Raw genomic sequence first — 19839 nt, 5'->3', positions numbered from 1 at the left:
GCCCCGCCCGGCTCGCGGACGGTGGCCGGCAGGCTGCGCGGCCGCCGGCGCGCAGAGCGATGCAGCTGCCACCCGCGCTGCACTCCCGTCTGTTGGGGGCACCCGGGGCGGCCGAGCCGCTGCCTGTGGAGCGGGACCCCGCGGCCGGGACCCCGCCCTTCCACTTCGCGGCGCGGCGGGTGCACTTCCCGCGGGACCACGAGTTCTTCGAGGTGTGTGAGCGAAGGAGAGAGAAGGCAGTTGTCGGCGGGGACGGGGCCTGCGGGAGGGGCGGGGCCTGCGGGAGGGGCGGAGCTGGAGGGGCGGGACCAACGGGCGGGGCGGGGCTGGAGGGGCGGGACCGATGGGGAGCCGGTATCGCCGCGCCCGGCCCCGGCCACCACACGTGTGTCCAGCAGGACGGGGATGTGCAGCGACACCTCTACCTCCAGGACGTGCTCACGCAGGTGACAGGGTCGCCCGAGAGGCCCAGGTGAGCGGCTCTGGGCCCAGTACCGCCCCCCGCCCCAGGCCCCGCCCGGCCCTCCCGAGTGCCCTGCTACCCCGCCCTCTGCCCGACCGCGGTCCCCGGCCCTGTGGTCGGGCCTGGCCGCCTCCTAGCTGGTCTGCGAATACTAGAGTTTGGGATCGGGAAGGAAACCTCAAAGTTTTGTCAGGCTCCGTGGAGGGCGGGTGTGGCCCGGCAGCCGGAGGCCCTGTGCCAGGAGCAGAGGGGCCTTCCCAACGGGGGCTTCCTTCGCCAGGGTGCCCGAGTTCACCTGCCAGGTGGCGGGGTGCTGCCAGGTGTTCGACTCGCTGGAGAACTACGAGCACCACTACCACACCCTGCACAGAAACGTCTGCTCCTTCTGCGGACGGGCCTTCCCGTCCGTCCACCTGCTGGACGTCCACATTCTGGAGTGGCACGACTCGCTGTTCCAGATCCTGTCGGAAAGGCAGGACATGGTGGGTGACGCGCCCGCGTCCCCTGGCCCGAGTGCCGGCATCTGGGGCAGGGGGGGCTGTTGCCGGGCGGTCTGCCTCAGTACCAGTGCCCTGGGGGGTCAGGGGCGAGGCGAGGGGGCCCCGTGGGGACGGAGGTCAGGGCGGGGGTGACAGCCTCTGTGTTTCAGTACCAGTGCCTGGTGGAGGGCTGTGCGGAGAGGTTCAGGAGCGGCAGAGACAGAAAGGAGCACCTGGTGCGGCGGCACCTGTACCCGGCGGACTTCCGGTTTGATAAACCGAAGAGGAGCGGAGGGTGCGGTGGGCCCTGGAGTTGGACAAGCCTTGCGGGCGTGGAGACGCGGCGGGTGCGGGCGCTGGTGCGGGTGTGGGCGCGGCGCACCGGCCAAGCCTCGGCCTCGCGTCCGATGCAGCAGCGGATGCGGAGACGCTGACGTGGGGCTGTGGGTCTGGAGGGCTTAAGCCCACCGGGGAAGGTTTTGCTGCCCTGCTGGGAGGGACTGGGGTCTCCGCGGTGTCTGCTCCTGGCCCGTTCTCTGTGCTCCCGCTACAGCTGTACCTGCCCCTCCTCCCCTCCCGGGCACCAGCCCCAACGCTGGTGCTGACGGCCCCTGGGAGTCTGTCCCAGGCTGCGAGGCCCCCCTCACGCCCACCCTGACTTTCTTTGTCTGGTGGGTGACTTGACCGCAAAGCTCTTTGGCCCTTGTGCCGCCGGGCACACCCGGGAAACGGATTCGTGTTGCTCCGCTGCCTCTTTCTAGTGATGCTCTGAGTGGTGCTTCAGAGCCGACCGGACTGGGCAGCTTGAGGTTTCCTCAGAGCAGTTTCTCTCGGCAGGACTTTGCTCTTTAAAGTAATGGGATTCTGAGAGGGCAGGGCAACACGGAGCAGGCTTCGGAGGTGCGGTAGCTCCTTTTTTGGAGGGATCGTGTCAAGGAGAAAAGCCCCGCAGTGCTGCGTCCAGTAGGGTCAGGGAGGTGACGCTCTGTGCCCTGGAGTTAAGGTCAGTAGATTTCTCATGCGAGGGCGTGAGAGGACCTTCACTTGGAGGGCAGGCACCACGGGGCACCCCAGAGCTTCTGTTTGCAGAAGTGCAATTGCCCCCGAGCTTATAAACGTGGGAGCAGTTATATACGCGTTCGCTTCCGGCTCTGTCGCCGTCCTCGTCTGTCTCAGTGGTCGGAGACTCACGCCACACCAGGATAGCTAGAAACTATTTCTGCGAGAAAAAGGAGCACTTTGGTGGGGAGGGGGCCCGTGAGGGAAGACAAGGCCACAGGGGCGCCCCTCGTGTCACTGTCTCCACAGCCCAGCCACGCCCGGGGCCGCCATCCAGGAGTCGGCAGAAGCTCTGGGGGAGGGCGAGGAGCAGTCAGGAGGGGACGCCATGGATGTCTGCCCTGAGCACGCAGCCCCCCGCCCAGAACCTGTGGGCGAGCGGCGGACGTACGGCCACAGGTTAGTACCGGGCGTCTTTCCGCAGCAAGTTCCGCATGTGTGTTTTATGACGATGGTGCTGGGCTTGACCTTGGGCAGTGTTCGCACTGAGAAGCGGACGCTGGGTCGGCGCGCTGCCTTCCGCAGCAGCTGCGAGCCTGACGATGTGTTTCCTTGAACGTCTCGGTTTCTTGTGCTCGCTCCGGGTCAGGACCGGGAAGGCAGGGTGCCGCCTCCGCTTCGAACTGTGGCCTGACCTGGGACAGAACCAACACCGGCCGTAGTTGCTTAAGTTACGATCTACACGTTTGTCTTTCTCATAGTAATTATGCGCTTTTTGGCTTAAACTTGATTCCAAGTCTCATTTTGGGGAAAACGTTAGAAGGGAAGAGATAGACAACAAACGCAAACGGGCAGGAAGACGGGCTCGTGTCCCTCCGCCGCCCTCCCACAGCCACCCAGACTTCGGCCTGCAGGTGGGTCCTGGAGGCCCCGTGGCGGTCAGGATTTCTTCCAGATGGTGGGTCTCGAGAAGCCTGGGCCTGAAAACTTGGCAGCAGGGGCCCTCTTGGCCAAGTGTCCCAGGCAAGCATCCTGCTGGCTGGGAGGGTCTCCCTCAGGAAGCAGGTCCTGCGGCTGCAGCTGGCTGGAGCTGCCCCGGGGCCCAGGGTACAGGTCATCTAGGGAAAGGAGAGCCCACGTGCTGAGTGTCCCACAAGGGAAAGAGGAGGAGCCACAAGAACAAGAAGAGCTTGTCCTCACGATGCTGCTTTTACGAGTGGGGTGTTTTGTTAGCAAAAACCGTGATGTTTAGTACGAAGACTTCTTTTCCTTTTCAGAATACCTTCTACCATCTGTTTTGGTCAAGGTGCGTCACGAGGATTTAAAAACACCAAGAAAAGAAAGGAACACCAGTGACAACATGGACAGAGAGCCATGGGCCTCCCAGCAGACCCCGGGGGGCCGGTTGCCTTTGGCAGGATGCGGTGTCCGTGGTGCGGTTTCTCTCGACAGAGAGCCACGGGCCTCCCAGCAGACCCCGGGGGGCCGGTTGCCTTTGGCAGGATGCGGTGTCCGTGGTGCGGTTTCTCTCGCCTTCTGGTGCGGCCACCCTAGGACCTGGACCTTTGCCACCCTCGATGCCAGTCCCTTGATGGACCAGTGTGTGACCGCAAAAGCAGTGACAGGCCCACCGTTTCCAGAAGTGGCCCCAACACGTGGTCTGGGGAATGAAATGGGGGCCACCGTCCTGCCTCCCTCCGCAGGGCCGGGACGCTGTGCTCTGTAAACTCGTAAACCCTTGCCTCTGGCAGTCTCTGGTCGTCACCTGTGCATTGTTGGGCTGGGTAGAGGAGTGAGCAGCAGCTGCCCGCGGCTGATCTGTTCTCCATGCTCCCTTTCAGGAAGATTTACGAAGTGGCAGACCCCCGGGTGTGAGGGCAGCACGCGGCACTGAGTTGCTGATGGTCGTGGCTTGGCGAGAGGCTCCTGGGTCACCCATCCACCACATCAGTGATCGGACCCGATGGGTCTGGTGAGAACCAGAGATGGCTCGTGTGCCTCAGCGGGGGCGCGTGTTGCTGCAGAGAACAGTGCGGCCGGGGTGGTTTCTCCAAGGAAAGACTGTGATGACGCAGAGGAGGGAGTGTCGTGGCGAGGGAGGGGGCTTTGGCCAGAGCTCCAGTGCCTGGCTAGTTGTGCCCAGCAGCAACGGGGCAGAGTTGTCACGCGCTCTCACAGTGAGCCAAGGTCGCCACCGGAAAGCGGTGCCAGGAGCACCACACAGAAGCAGCGGTGTCCGTTGGGGCTCTCAGCGCCCGGCCGAGCGGGGGCCCGACAGCGGGGTCTCTCCACGGCCCGTCCCCATCGTGCCTGCGTCTGGGGCACGTCTGGGCTGGCGGCTGCCTGAGGGCTCCAGGTCAGCCAGCAGCAGGAGGGTGGGGCTCCTCCAGCCTGTCCTTTCCAGGCTCTGGGCTCGGCCAGAGGCACCTGGAGGCCATCTGTGGCTCTCCTGGCCTGGAGGCTGCGCCCCAGCTCCTGCTGAGCCACACCTGTCGCTCTCTGGAGTCTGGAGCAAAGGGACTGTCAGGGCTGGCATGTCACACCAGAAGTTTCACGCAGTAAAAGCTTTAAAGGTAGGTTACCAGGTGCTTATGGGAAAAGTCCAAAACCTAAAGCACAGTCCTAGAACATCAGCAAGAGACCGAGTGTGCACTTCGTGGGATGGGGGGTGATGGGGTCCAGCCGTGGCTAGGGGCGATGTGGCAGGGCTGCCCCAGAGTCCCTTCTTTGGCTCTTAAAAAGCACAACATGGAGAAAAACGCGAACACACAAAACTCCCACATTCTGTCTCTATCCACCTCCCCTCTGAGACCTTTCCTTCCCCAGCTCCTGCACGGCCGCATGCGTGGCTCCGTCGTCTCTGGCCTTTTCCACTGTGGCTCGTTCTGGTGAACGTCGTCGTCCACAGCGTCGGCCCCTGTGAGACTGTTGTGTAGTCTTTGGGACCTGACCGTCCTGGGTTCCAGTCCTCGCTACAGTCCCACCCAGAAAGTTGCTCCTTCAGTCTGTCCTGGTTTTTCTTCTGAGAAATGGGGGAATGTCAGACTTCAGTGTGGAGTGTTTCTGCTGCCAAACCTGGGTGTGGTTTCCAGGTCCAGTGTCAAGGGAAAACTCCATCGGACCCGTCGGATGACGAGCTCGTTTGCAGGGTGCGTGGCAGCCAGACGTCAGGACAGGCTGTCAGCAAGTGTTTGGGGATGCTGAGCCTGCATTAGTCTGTTTTGGTGGGAAACGGGATTATTATGCTTAGTTTACATGAAACAGTCAACACTTGGTTATTTGGGAGACTGGAGCCCATTGGGGTGACCCCATCAGTGTGTGCAGTGCTCAGGCCCATAGGGAGCAGAGCAGAGCACTGGGCCTTGCTCTTGTCCTGGGGTACCATGTCCTCAGCTTTTGCCAAGTTCCTCGAAATCATACTAAGAACCTCATGAGTCAGCTCAGTGCCCCTTGGCTCACCTTTTCTTTCTTTTCTCTTTTTGTGTCTTATTTTGGACGGAGTGGGTTTCTCTTCTCATTCTGACGTTTGGGAAGTTAGACACTCGTTTTATCTCAGAAATTTTAATACGTGAGTACTTGGGATCTAAGGTTAATCAGTGTTGTTTCCCTTCCCCCAAACAGTACAAGGAGTGCGGAGTTCACCTCCACCGTCTGGTGTGGCGTACGTGAGGAAAGGCGCACACTGGCGTCTGGGTCCTCTCTGTCCCCCAGGAGTGTCCTGCCGTGGCCCCGTCATTCGCACCTGCCTCTGCTGGGTGTTTCCTCTTGCCTCAGACCCCTGTTTGGTTGTCCTTTGCCTAATGAATCTCTTTAGAATTTCCCTTAGTGAAGGTCAGCAGTCATAAGTTCTCAATTCTCTTTGCTGGGGTCAGTTGTGTTCTTGTTCTCGAAGGATGGTTTGGTCAGGAATACAGCGCTCGGTTGGCCGGTTTTGCCCTCAGCAAGTGGGGTGTGGGTCGCGCTGGTCTCGTGGCTGCTGTCGAGGGTTCCGCGGCCAGTCTTGTCCCCGTTCCTCAGAAGGGTTCCGTCTGGTCTCCGTCTTCGCTGTTCCGCGGCTCCCTGGACGGTGAGGGGCCTGCATCCGTGTGCTGCTGGCTCTTCCCTCCGATGCGCGAGCCTGGGGTCTTATCGCCTCGCACGCTGCCTCTCCCGCATTCTCTGTTCCTTCTCCTCCAGCTCCAGCCACGCATGCGGCAGACCTCCCCCTCCGTCATCAGTGCTTGTCACCAGCCCTTCCGTATTTTCCATTCCCATGTGGTCTTTGCTTCATTCTGGACGATTTCTTCAGACCTACTTTCCAGTTCACAAATTTTCTTACCAGTTATATCAGCTTTGCGGTTAAACTATTTCAGATTTTATTTTCAACAATTATCATCTTCGATTTTGTTAGTTCTTTGTTGTTTTTCTAATTTCTTGTATTTTCATAGCTTTTTGTCCATCACATTTTCTTTCTTTCTTTTTTTTTTTTTTAAAGATTTTATTTATTTATTTGACAGAGACACAGCAAGAGAGGGAACACAAGCAGGGAGAGAGGGAGAGGGAGAAGCAGGCTCCCCACTGAGCAGGGAGCCTGATGTGGGGCTCAATCCCAGGACCCTGGGATCATGATCTGGGCCGAAGGCAGACACTTAACCAACTGAGCCCCCAGTCACCCCTGTCCATCACATTTTCAATTCGTTCTCTTATTTCTTAAACATATTAAACTAATTTTACATTATTGATTGGCAGCATCAATAGTATCTGTAACTATAGTGAAGATTCTGTGGGTGTGATTCTTTTGCCCATTTCTTCTGCTGACTCACTCATACTGCCTTGTTTCCTGGTGAATTTTGTGACTTTTGACTGTGAGTTTATATTTTTTGGAACTTTTCTTCTGGAATTTCTCTGACCTGTCTGAATTCTTCTAGCAAAAATTAGTATCTGCTTCTGTTTTGTGACCAGGGGTGCTCCCAATCTTGGGTCACTTTAAGAAGAATCATTGCAGGGCGCCTGCGTGGCTCAGTGGTTTAAGCCCCTGCCTTTGGCTCAGGTCATGGTCTCAGGGTCCTGGGATCGAGCCCCGCATCGGGCTCTCTGCTCAGCGGGGAGCCTGCTTCCTCCTCTCTCTCTGCCTGCCTCTCTGCCTACTTGTGATCTCTGTCTGTCATGTAAATAAATAAATAAAATCTTAAAAAAAAAAAAGAGGAATCATTGGGTAGGGGTTCTCAGTCCAACCGATTTTTCCTACAAATGTTCTTTCTGTGTTGCCTTTACATGACCCTCAGCCAAAGCAGAACATGACAGTGAGAGGAACAGACCCCTCATTTCACTCACAGCAAGAGAATTAGAAATAAAAATAATCCGAGGCCTTTTCTTAAACATTCAATTGTCAGAAACCCCAAAGTTTGGTCACACTCTGTTGTCAGGGCTGTGTGGAAACAGATACTGCGTCCACTGTCAGGGCTGCCGAGTGTTGGAGCCCCAAGAAGAGGGTTTGGCGATATCTAACACAATCGCCTTTGTGTTCACCCTTTGACCCAGCAAATATGTTTCTAAAGACAGATCCTAAACACACATTGGCAAGAATCCAAAAGCTCTACTTAAAAGGCATTTTTAAAAGATTTTATTTATTTATTTGAGAGGCAGAGATCACAAGTAGGCAGAGAGGCAGGCAGAGGGAGAGAGAAGGGAAAGCGGGCTCCCCGCTGAGCAGAGAGCCTGATGTGGGGCTCCATCCCAGGACCCTGGGATCATGACCTGAGCTGAAGGCAGAGGCTTTAACCCACTGAGCCACCCAGGCGCCCCTATTCAGTAAAATTTTTCATGACTAAAGACTGAAACCAGCTCAAGTGTCCCAAATAGCATTGAGAACTGAGTTTTTTTTTGGCATGGTAAAATGAAGATACAGATTTAAGATCAACGAGCTTAATAGACACCTTGTAGTCCTAAATTTGAATTAGAAGCATTGCTATATGTTCATTACATATACTTAACATGTTCCAATATGGGTATATTGTTAAATCAGTGTTTTTACTCAAAAGACTGGATTCATTTTTAGAAGTCAAGGAAGTTATTAAAGGATGCTAAGGTCAGACTCAGGAGCCAGCTCAGCTAGGGGCCCCCTGTCCAGAGACACGGCGGCTTGCTCATCCGTGAGAATCACAACTGCAGCTGAATGAAACAGATCAAATATATTTAAGCCTTTGAGCTCATAGTGGTTCTTTTTTTTTTTTTTTAAGATTTATTTATTTTGGGGAGGGAGGGGCAGAAGCGGAGGGAGAGAGAGTCTTAAATAGATTCCGTGCTGAGTGCAGAACCCAAATGGGGCTCAGTCCTATGACCCTGAGATCACGACCCGAGCCGAAATCAAGAGTCAGATGCTTAGCTGACTGTGCCACCCAGGTACCCCTCAGAGTGATTCTTTAAAAACAAAAAAATTCAAGCCCCAGGACATTCTCAAAGCAGTGAAATAGTGGTGAAGACTGGTGGGAGAAGAGTCAAGATGAAGGTTGGATCAGAGGCCAGTTCATAGGAGAGAACCCAGAAATAAGGAAGCTGGGAGGAACCTCCTAGGGTCAAATAAATATGAAACACTGACCTCTGAAACCCAGGAAGCCTGAACTTGATTGGCTTAGTCTGTAGAGGAATTTGTGCCCAGGGCATTGTTGACAACAGTAGAGCAATCAGCTAGCAAGCAGTGGTCAGGGAAAGAGGAGGTGAGTCCCAGGAAAGCACTATTCTCCGAGGGGTCTGAGCATTACCCAAAGCTGCACAGTCCTATGGACACACCAGAGGCTCAGCATGTTGGGGGTGTGGAGGTGGAAAAGAATAGTCTTCACTCAAATAATCCAGCCACATACTAGACAGATAAGCAAGTAAACAATAATAGGCCCCAGAGGAGGGGGACTGGTACCCAGAGTTGCTGTGATATATTAACTATAATGTGCAATTTCCAACCAAAAAATACGAGGCATGCAAAGAAAGTAATGTACAACCCTTGTATCTGAGAAAGCAAGGAACAGAAACTGTGGGCAGGACAGGGTGTCAGATTTATCAGAAAAGACTTCAAAGTAGCCATCATAAACATTTCACGGAACTAAAGGAAACTATGGCAAAATGATTAAGGAAGGGATGAGTACAATGTCTTACCAAATGAAGACTATCAACAATGAGATGAAAATTATTTTAAAAAGAACCAAGGGAAAATTCTGGAGTCGAAAAATACAATACCTGAAATTTAAAAAAAACCCACTGGAGGGGCTCCACAGTAGAGCTGAACTAACAGGAGAAAGAATAAATGAACATGAAGATAGCTTAGTTGCGATTGTGTATGCTGAAGACCAGAAAGGAAAAATAATGAAAAAACACGAAAGGCGCCTCAGGGAAAACTGCGGCACCATTAAGAACACCAGCATACTAGTGATGGGAACACTAGAGGAAGAGAGAAAGGAGCAAAAACTGAAGAAATCATGGCTAAAGACTTCCTAAACTCATAGAAACACAAGTTACCTAACATCTAGGACTCTCAGTGAATTCCAAGTAGGATAAACATAAGGAGCAGCTGGACACATCATAATAAAAATGCTGAAAGTCAAAGACAAGGAAAAATCTTGAAAACAACAAGACCAGAGCTCCTGGGTGGCTCAGTCCGTTAAGGTCCGACTTTCTGATCTCGGCGTGCCATCCTGGGTGTGGAGCCCACTTTAAAAATTAAAAAGCAGGGGCGCCTGGGTGGCTCAGTGGGTTAAAGCCTCTGCCTTCGGCTCGGGTCATGATCCTAGGGTCCTGGGATCGAGCCCCGCATGGGGCTCTCTGCTCGGTGGGGAGTCTGCTTCCTCCTCTCTCTCTGCCTGCCTCTCTGTCTACTTGTGATCTCTGTCAAATAAATAAAATCTTAAAAAAAAATTAAAAAGCAACAAGACCAAGTGACTCATTACTTACAAGGGAACCTCGGTAAACTTAAGAGGAGTTTCCTGCAGAAGTAATGGAGGCCAGACGATAGGAGGATAACATATTCCAAGTGCTTCAAGAGAAAAGCTGTTGAGAATTCTACATCCAGCAATCAGAATGAAAATGGGGATGTTATTACATACCTAATAGATAGAGGAAGAGCTAGGAAGTAATGTTATGAATAGTTTTATGCCAACAGAGTCTGAGAACTCAGATGAAACAGGCAGGTTCCCAGAAAGACACAGGCTGACACCGACTCAAGGAGTAATGGGCGGTCTGAATAGCCCTGTAACCGGTAAAAAGACTAAATTAGTAAACAACAATCTGCCTGTAAAGAAAAGCAGAGAAGTCCAGGACCAGACAGTTTCTCTGGTTCTACCAGTTACCTAGAAAGAATTCATAGCAATTTTTTAAAAAGTTTTCCGAAACATAGCAGAGAAGAAAACACTTCCCAACTCCCTTTTTTGAGCCTAGTACTGCTTTGTCATCAGAACCGGACAAGGAAACACAAGAAAAGAAAAGCGTAGTCTAATACCTCTTGTGAATATGGATGCAGAGATCCTCAGCAAACATCAAGAAACCAAATGAACAACATGTAAAAAGAATCACACAGCACAGCTACGTGGGATCTAACCCAGGAACGATAGGTCGCTTTAACACCAGAAAATCGACTGGCGTACTACCTCATAGCATAGTATCACTACAATAAAAAACGAAAAGCACTGGGTCATCTCCACTGATACAGAAAAATCATTTGACAAGAACCCAAACCCTTTCCTGATAAAGGCTTTAAAAAACTAAGGTTGGGGGGCGCCTGGGTGGCTCAGTGGGTTAAAGCCTCTGCCTTCGGCTCAGGTCATGATCCCAGGGTCCTGGGATCGAGCCCCGCATCGGGCTCTCTGCTCAGCAGGGAGCCTGCTTCCTCCTCTCTCTCTGCCTGCCTTTCTGCTTACTTGTGATCTCTGTCTGTCAAATAAATAAATAAAATCTTTAAAAAAAAAAAAAAAAAACTAAGGTTGGAAGGGAACTTCCTTGATCTGATAATGGGCATCTATGAAAGCCCACAGCTCGCATCATACGTACTGTGAAAGCCTGGATGCTTTCAGGAGCAAGATAAGGACACTTCTGTCCAACGTGCTGAGGTTCCAGCCAGGGCAGCGAGGCAAGAAAAAGAAGACACATCCAGATTTAAAAGGAAGAAGTAAAAGTATTTCTATTCTCAGAAGACATGATCTTGTAAATAGAAGATCCTAAGGAACCCACTGGAAAATGAAAAGCAGCAAGCTCAACAAGGTTGCAGGGTAAAGGATCAATATACAAAATTGATTATATTTCTACACACATGCAATGAACAATCCAAAAGTAGAAATAAACTATTTCATTTGCAATAGCATCAATAGAGATAACATACTTGGGAATAAGCTTCCCCCAAGTATAAAACGCACGTGCTGAGAGCTGTACAACATTGCTCAAAGAATTAAAGGTCTAAAGAATTGGAGAAAATTTCATGCTCCTGATTGGAAGACTTGATGTCGTTAAAATGGCAATATTCCCTGATCTACAGAGGCAGAGCGGTCTCCATCAGAATCCCAGTGGGTTTCTTCGTGGAAATTAACGAGCTCGATTCTAAAATTCCTATGGAGTTGCAAGGGACCCAGAATAGCCAAAACAGTCTTGACAGAGAACAAAATTTCGCAGTTTCAAAACTTACTACAAAGTAACAGTAACCATGACACTGTGGTACCTGCAGAAAGACACACGGATTAATGGGATAGAATTGAGAGTCTGGAAACAAACGCACACACTTGTGGCCAACTGGTGGGGACAGAATGGTGTTCCCAACACGTGATACCGGAAGAGCTGGACGTGCACCTGAGAAATGATAATACGTGTCCACACAGAACTTTACACGCTACTCATAGTAGTCGAAAGGTGGAAACAACCCAAAGATCCGTCAACTGACGAATGGACAAACAAATGTGGTGTATTTAAATGATGAGATATTCTTTGGCTGTAAAAAGGAATGAAGCTATTACCTGCTATGACACAGAAGGGCCTCGAAAACATTACACTGAGCGGACAAAGCCAGACACACACGCAAACACGCGTGCGGTCCACAGGATAGGATTCCGTCTCCAGAAATGCACGTGGACACGTCCACAGGGAGTCAGGCGTGTCCGCCTTGTCTCCCGGGCAGACCACGTGACGCTGCGCTCCTGGTGCTGGACCTGACTTGAACAGTTACGGTGTCAATCCATCATTTGTTATCTTTACAATTTTTTTTTTTTTGCCTTAATGTGTCAAATCTCCCCTCTCCCAGGGTTATTCTAGGAATTCACACTAGTGTCAACATTGGAGAATCTTTACCACGTTAACAGACTGAGGGGAAGCACAGCATCTCGATCAATATATGCAGGAAAAGAATCTGATAAAAGTACAACATTCACTGAGGATAAAAGTTTGTATTACTTAGTTGCATAAGCGAACTGCAGTCACCTGGAAAAGATGTTTCAAAAAACCCACCACATGCATATTATGCTCATAGTGTTAAAAGTATTTCCTTTAAAAATCAAGAATGAGACCAAGATGCCCGTTCTGGCAGCTTCTGTGCGCACCGAGGCCGGAGGCGCTAGCTGCCCAGTGACAGGGAAAAGAGCAGCGGGTACGACCCATTGTGCGTACTTTCAGCTCCGTTTATGGAAACGCCGACACTAAATTGCAACAGAGTAAGAACGCAGGTCTCTCCCTCCCGTGGCCTCCCCGCCTCCTGCAGGGTCGCAGGGCCCCTGAGCCTCCGGGGCAGCACTCACAGTCCCAAGCCGTAAAGAGGGGCCCGGGAGGGCAGGGGTGAGTACGTCATTCCACGTTCTACACATTTTCAAAGTACAACCTGGAAAAACCCAGCACCCTTGGGTGCTTAAAGGACTAGTGTCGCCGCTGGGTGTGGGTTTCAGATGCTCGCCCCGCACACGGCGAGCTCCTTGCCCCCACCTGCGCCGCCTCTGCAGCCCAGCACCGAGCTTCCCGAGTCGTGTCCGCGTCAGCGCTGCACAGCGCTCGTTCTTAACGGCCTTGGCGGCGGAAGACGTAAGTGCCGAGCACCAGCAACAGCGAAAACTGTCCATTCAGGCGAGGGAGACCCCACTTCCGCGGACGTCAGAATGAAAGCACAAGCACTCAGGCAGCCGGACGCTTCATGTGTCGTCACGCCGAAGAAACAGGGCAGCCCGTCTGCCCAAAGATGCCGCCTGAACATGCGGACACTGGGGCCTGGGCAGGTCCTGGGGCCACAAGGAAGCCGCGGGGGAGCCCCCTGGAGCACGTGCCTGCATCCCAGGACGCAGAGACGGTGGCGTTCTTTAGCAATCACTGCACCCGACAGAAAGTAGTGTGCTCCTGTCACGAGACGCCTAGCAGTGCAAACGCACATGTGAAGTCACATGTCCTGGTGGGAACGGTAGACGCCACCCCACTGCCCAGCTTAAGAAGGACCCTGGGGTCCCATTTCCAGAAGTCCCATGAGGAGCCTCTGCCCTCTAGGCAAAGGCTTCTTTGTGATCATTGGGACCTACGGTCAGACGGCGGGAGTCCCTCCCAGAGAAATATTTCCCAGAGAAATACTGGAACAGAATTGTCCTTGTCCTCCTTCTGCGGGCATGGAACACATGAAGGGCATGACTTCGGAGATCAGGGTGTCTGTCCCAAGACGAGGGTGGCAGAGGCCCCAGGCCTCCGTGCAGGTTCCTGATGGGTGAACCCTTCCATGTTAGCTCTGGCAAGCTTGGGACACCCTCTGGGCCTCTGAGAACTTCCATCAGAGACGCACTGGCTGGGAGAGAGACCAGCACGTCCACATGGCTTGGGGATCTGGCCCAGGACATGCAGGAACCTGAGGGAGAAGGCAAACAGGCAGCAAGTCTCAGGAGGAGGGACAGTCCCTGCCCAAGGCAGTAACCCTCTCCAGAACAGCAGACAGACTTGGTCTTGACAAGCGACAAGGGTGCTGGGCTAGTGGGCCATTGAGCAGGCAGGTGTCTTGGGCTGAAAATGGTTATGGAGAAATAGTAACAAACTGAGTCAGCACCGTAGTCGGCCAGCTCTGGTCTGCGCAGGACTGTGGGAATCGAGTGTGGAGATGTGTGTGTAGACCCCTGCTCCATGGCCAGAGCACCACCAGAATGGAGACCAGGGGATGCGAGGGGAAATGCTGGGCAGTGGGTGCTGGATGGGGGTTTCCCTCCCGTGCTCGTGTCACTGTTGCCTTTGCCCTGGCTCATCCCAAATGACCACACTGATCCTCAAACTATTTGCAAAGTGAGCCTTGTTGTCTGTCCATAAGATTTGGTCCTGACTTTCAGGGACCTCAGATTTGTGAAGAGATCAGTGCTGGCTGAACGGGACTGTCCAGACTGGGGGGGCCTGGCCCCTGTGCAGGGTCCTGCACCCACTCCTCTGGCATATGTGCAGACCTGCGCCCTTGGACTCCGCACCTGGACTCGGTTCAGAGCTAGCACAGTGGGAGGCGCACCTGTCCTCAGCACGGGAAAACGGGAGGGGCTTCCCTCCCTCCCTGGCTGCTCACTGTCACTGGCGGCAGCGGGGGTGGGGGCCCTTTAAAATCCATCGTGAATTCTCATTTCCCTGACATGTAGGGAGAATAATGGCTACTAATAGGCAAGTTCATGCAATATTAGGACTTTGTGGAGCCTCCTGCTCAGTAAAACCAGGTCCTCCCCCTCCTGGGGCCGGCAGCACCCCAGTCCGGGGCAACCACCCTGCGGTCCTGTCTGGAGGGAAAGGCTTGGAATCCCCCCACCCTGTGGTCTGGGTGGGCAGTGTGCAGGGCAGGCGGGGCCAGAGGGGCTGCTGCAGCCCCAAGCCACAGTGAGGGCAGGAAATGGGCCCTGTGGGTCTTCGTGGGCACCTTCAGCCGCCCCCTGGGCCGAGGCTGAGTGTTGTGCACACTGAGAGGGACACCATTGGCTTCCTTAACCCAATTCCTGGGTTAGTAAAGCAGCGGTGGCGGTGGCGGTGGCGGCTAAGCCGCTGGTCCCTGGCTGTCACCCCCCTCCGCCCCTGCTGGGCAGGCAGGTCGACCAACAGGACCCGGGAGCTGCGGGTCCTGCAACCAGGCCAGCACCAGGAGCAGCTTCATTCCCATTCCGGCGCCCCGCCCCCCGTGCGCCGCCCCTGCAGGGCTACACCTGCCACAGGCACTCACCCCACACATTCACACACACGCACACACACTCCTACAGACAGCATTTCGCAGAAGGCTGCAGGGCCTTCTCCACGAAAACAGTAATATGCGGGCAAAATCCCTGAAATAAGCGCGAACTTTGGTCAGGATGGCAACAAACCTGGTCAGTGGAAGTAACTAGTAAGTTCATTTCACATTCCTGGCGCCAAACTATTCTCACCTCCTTGTTCGGGCCTGTTTCTTGCCGAAGCCCCAAACCACGGAGCCAGTTCTGAGCGTCCTGCTTAAGGTAGGAAGGGTGCAGGAGACACGCCACAGAGTAAACCTCAGAACACCTTACTAGCTGCTTTGCCCGAAATGGGAAGCTCTGCGGTGGCCCCTTCCGAGGACTCGGAAGGAAGCTGCCCTCATTCCCTGCAGAGAAGTTTGTAGGAATGTGATTTTTTTAAAGATCCGTGAGATAACCGCAAGTAAGCTTGAGGCATCAGTCACACACGGGTTAACGATGGCAGCAACGCAAAACCTGAAAAACCAAACCGAACAAGAAGTGCGGGGGGGGGGGGGGCCCGCAGAGCAGCAGTTCCGCGAGAGGACACCCCGCCGTGGGCCGCCAGCTTGAGTTTCTCCAGCTCCGACTCCTGCAGCCTCTTGGCCTTGGCGCGGCGGTTCTGAAACCAGATCTTGACCTGCGTCTCCGAGAGGCTCAGGCCGCTGGAAAACTCGGCGCTCGGCCGACAGGTACCGCTTCTGGCGGCACTTGCGCTCCAGCGCCAGCAGCTGCGCGGCGGTGAAGGGGGTCCGCGGCTTGCGGTTGGTCTTGTGTTTCGGAGGGTGCAGGGTGGAGGGCTGGGGGCGCCTGGGAGGAGAGAAAAGCACAAAGCGGGCGCTCAGACGCCAGCAGTGCGCACCTCTTTCCGACACTTTCGGGTCCCCGCAAAGGCCGGTTACCAGTGCCAGTGTCGGCCCTGAGGGAAGTCGAGACTCCAGAAGCCCCTGGGGCCAGAGACAAGGCATCAGGGAGACCGTGTGAGCGCGGGCGGGGCGGTGGGCCCCGGGCTCCAGCTGCGCTCCTCAGGGAGGCTGCCCCGCGCGCCGGGGAGGAGGTTAACTCTGCCGGTTTGGAGAAGCGAGACGCTTGGGCGGGAGGCGGCCGCAAGAACCGAGCGGCTGGGGGTGGGGGTGGGATTCGGCCAAGCAGAAGTTAAGCATCGCAGGGAAGGACGGGTCGGCGGATGCTTGGGCGGGAAGCTCTGAGCCGCAAAGCCGCGGGCTCACGGGTTTCCGACTCTGCCTCGGGGATGGCGTGGGCCGCAGGAGCCGCTGCGGGCTGGCGCGCGCACGAGGGCTCGGGTGGGCTCGTTTCTTTCTTTGCCCCCCAGCCAGGCGCCTTAGCCGCTACTTTGCGAAGTTAAGTGCGACAGCGCCCTTCCCGCGCTCGTCCTCCGAGCATGGGCCGGATAAGGGCTTCTCTCGCTGCCCGGACCGTGCGACAGGGCACTTACGTGGGGAGGACGAGCGGGCAGCCGTCGGGAACCAGGCCCAGGGCTCCGCGGTGCCCCGTGGCCTCTCCTCCCGGAGCGCTGCGGGCTCCGAGTCCAGCCCGCGCTCCGCCTCCAGCAGCGACTCGACGCTAAAGGGCAGCGGGCCGGGCCCCGCGCGCCCCCCCGCTGCACGTCTTGAGTCCAGCGGGGTTCATGCCGAGCGACGCCGGGGCCATGCGCAGGCCGGCGGGCGCAGGGCTGGCGGGGCCCGGCAGACACGACGAGAGGGTCGCGCGCGGCACGGTTGCAGAGGGCTTGGCGGAGCCCGCGCGCTCGGAACCCTATACGGAGGCGGTGCCCCTTTCATGCGCCGCCATCCAATCGCCGCGGCCGCGGCAGCGTGAGCCTGGGTATCCATTGGCTTCGTTGACCTGGGGCGGGGGGATGGACAGGGAGGGGCTGGTCCGCAGCTTACGACCCTAAGCCCCAGGTCCCCGCCGGCTTGGAGCGCCCCTGTCCCTCTCCCAGCGCCCGCCGGCCTCTCACGGAACTCTGCCGGCCCGGCCCGCGCTCCTTCTGCCCAGGAGGTGCCTGGGACACCCAGGGAGCACGCGGAGCTGGCCCCAGGTTCCCCAAAGGGAGGACTCGACGGCGGGCACAATCGAGGGGAACACGGGCCTTGACAGCACGGATCCTGCGACGCGGAGAGCGCAGCACCATCGGAGGCCGTGCCGTCCCCCTGTGGCTCGCCCGCTCTTCTCCTGCGCCCCAGCCCGGACCCGGAACCCTCGGCTCCTGCTGCTTTGGCCCCAGCGCTCACTCTCAACCCTGGGGCCGCATATGATGGATCCGCCGCCTGAACTGGCGACTCTGCTTCTGTCCCCTTGAAGTCGCCTTGGCCCTGGATGGTTTTCAGTCACCTGTGGCTGCGCGGCGCCCTCCCGGGCGGGGGTCTCCCGCCGCACTGCCCGAGTGTCCCAGGGTCCGGCCCTAGGAGCGGTCAGCCGGGCGCGTCGAAGGTCCTTGCTCGGGGCCTGGGGCCGCCGGGAGGGTGACGGGGGCACCTTCTTACCCGCCTCGGGCGCCGCCGGGCTTGGGACACAGGCCGGCGGGGGGCCTGTTTCCGCAATTGTTCACCCTAATCATCCCAGGTCGCGGAACCGGGACCTGGCACCAAGGAAAGGTCCCCGGAGAGGGACCTCCTCGGCTTCCGACCCATCCCCGGAGCTGCTTCTGGGCGGGCGCCCGCGAGCCCCGCGGAGACCTGCGCTTCTTCAGAGCACCTCTCCAAAACTGGACCGATCTTTGGTTTAAAAACCTTCTTGGGTGCTGTAGGCCTCCCTCTGCGGCCTCTCCCTGACGTTTTAGAACAAATCATGAGATTGGTTTGCGGGAGGCTTTACGTCTGATTACTGTCCCAGAACCCAGGAGCAGCAACCTGGATCCATATATATTTATTTTTGAAAACCCAAAGTTGGTTTCATGAAATCCAGTTTTGGGGACAGTTGGGGGACAGTTAACTCTCGGGCTCAGCCAGAGAATACAATTAGAAGTTTTTTTCTCCATTAATTTGAATTTAGAAGTGCGGCTGACGCGGCCTGGGACCCGCTGGGCCGCGAGGCCTGGTGTCTGTGGCGCGGGCCGCTCTCCAACCTGAGACAGGAGGCCCCGTTCCCATGTAGTAAAGATGTTGAGCTGAATGGAGTAAATTGCATCATGAAAGCACTTTCTTTGAAGGACTCTCTCCTGGTAGCTTGTCTTCAGCAAGCCACACTCACAGATGTGTTTGAAGAAGAATTTTAATGAGGGTAACAGCCAGCTGCCCCAGCCGGCACCAGGTCTGCACCAGGTCTGCTCAGCTCCCTCCGAAGGTGGTGACAGGTGGGTGAGGTGGAAGTCTGTGCTGGGGTTTGGCTGGGCCCCGGGGAGGGAGGGGGTTTCAGGGCCAGATGCAGTCCCAACATTCTGGGAAATCTTTCCTTCCCTGTGGTGTCCAAACTGGTGTTCGTCCCTCCTGGCAGGGCAAGGCTGGGCCACTGCTGACCAGGCCCCTGCCTGGCATGGGTTCCAGCAAAGTGGCAGAGAAGAGAGGGAAGATGTGGGGGCTGGGGAGAGCCTCCAGGTCTGGACATGAAGATCCGGGCCGGCACCCAGCACAAACAGGTTTCCAGCAGAGCAGTGTGTCCTCAGACCCCCGGGGCCTGGCGGCAGAGGAACAAGAGGGGAGGGCTAAGAAGGGACCCCACTGCTGCCATTATAGTGGCTTTGGAGCTAGAAACCCATGTCTTATGTGTGAAGAAAGACGAGACACTGTCTCTGGCCACCAGGGGAGACGCTGGGGCCCGTTTTCTGGCCCCCCCCCCCCCCCCCCCCCCCCCCGAGCCCGGGCCTCCCTCCCAGGCTCCCTTGCTCCGGGTGCTCAGCCCATCTCCACGGCCCCCGAGGTGGGACGTGTTCTCAGGGGTCTCTACCCTGAGAAACTGGGCACAGGGTGCCGGCTGACCACACCCAGGTGGTAGAAGGCAGGTGGCTCTGTGCCTTTGTGAGGACCCCGTGCACTAGCAACGGTCCCCACACACCAAGACTGGCTGTCTGCCTGCTGTCAGCCCCCCGAGACCTAACTGTGCTGGCCGGAGACTCTGAACACCAGGGCCGGGTGGGGCGGGGCTGCTGAGGACGGAGGAGGCGTCCTTCCAGGCCAGGAGAGCTTCTCAGACAGGACTGGGGCTTCTTCTCACTTCCACCAGGCCCCAGATGCTGTCTCCGTGCACCTTCTCTCTCTCTCTCTCACGTCTCCCTCTCTGTGCCTCCCTGTCTTTCTGTATCTGTCTCTGTGTCTCTGACTCTGGCTCTCCCGCCACCCTGGCATTGGCTGGGCTGATGAACAGATGTGACCCCTTCACCCACGGGGCCTGGGCACAAAGGTAGGGCCTCAGGGCATACTGAGAGCACAAGCAGGGGGAGCGGCAGGCGGAAAGGGAGAAGCAGAGGCAGGACCCCATCCCGGGACCTGAGATCACGACCTGACCAAAGGCAGAGACGCTCAACCGACTGAGCCACCCAGGTGCCCCAATATTTGCATCGAGGATTAACAACTTTTCTTTGGCGATCCTTGGGGGGAAAAAAAAAAGTCCGTGGAGAGTGGGGACAAGACCACTGAAGCCAGACGAGGATGAGTGCGGGACGGTTTTGGAAACGGGAGCCAGGCTGCCCCTCCAAGCTTGGCTCAGCTCCAAGGTCCCAGAGGCAGCCGTCATTAGACCCAGGGCCTCGGGCTCCTGCTCTCAG

General features: G+C 56.0%; 1 protein-coding gene and 1 pseudogene across 1 annotated transcript; one reads left to right on the top strand and one right to left on the bottom strand.

Moving 5' to 3' along the window:
• The first annotated feature begins 13 nt into the window (after positions 1-13).
• Positions 14-3337, top strand: ZNF511 (zinc finger protein 511). The gene is made up of 6 exons (XM_032882048.1): positions 14-212; positions 399-472; positions 744-945; positions 1113-1237; positions 2251-2400; positions 3219-3337. Exons 1-6 carry the CDS (start codon positions 60-62, stop codon positions 3295-3297), a joined length of 783 nt encoding a protein of 260 aa, XP_032737939.1. The 5' UTR covers positions 14-59; the 3' UTR covers positions 3298-3337.
• Positions 3338-5790: 2453 nt separating this feature from the next.
• On the bottom strand, positions 5791-16928 carry LOC116881997 (annotated as a pseudogene).
• Between the last annotated feature and the right edge of the window lie 2911 nt (positions 16929-19839).

The sequence above is a fragment of the Lontra canadensis genome, unplaced genomic scaffold, assembly GCF_010015895.1.
Source record: "Lontra canadensis isolate GAN:19392208 unplaced genomic scaffold, GSC_riverotter_1.0 scaffold79, whole genome shotgun sequence".
In the NCBI taxonomy this organism is placed as follows: Eukaryota; Metazoa; Chordata; class Mammalia; order Carnivora; family Mustelidae; genus Lontra; species Lontra canadensis.
This window is presented reverse-complemented; position numbering and strand designations above follow the sequence as displayed.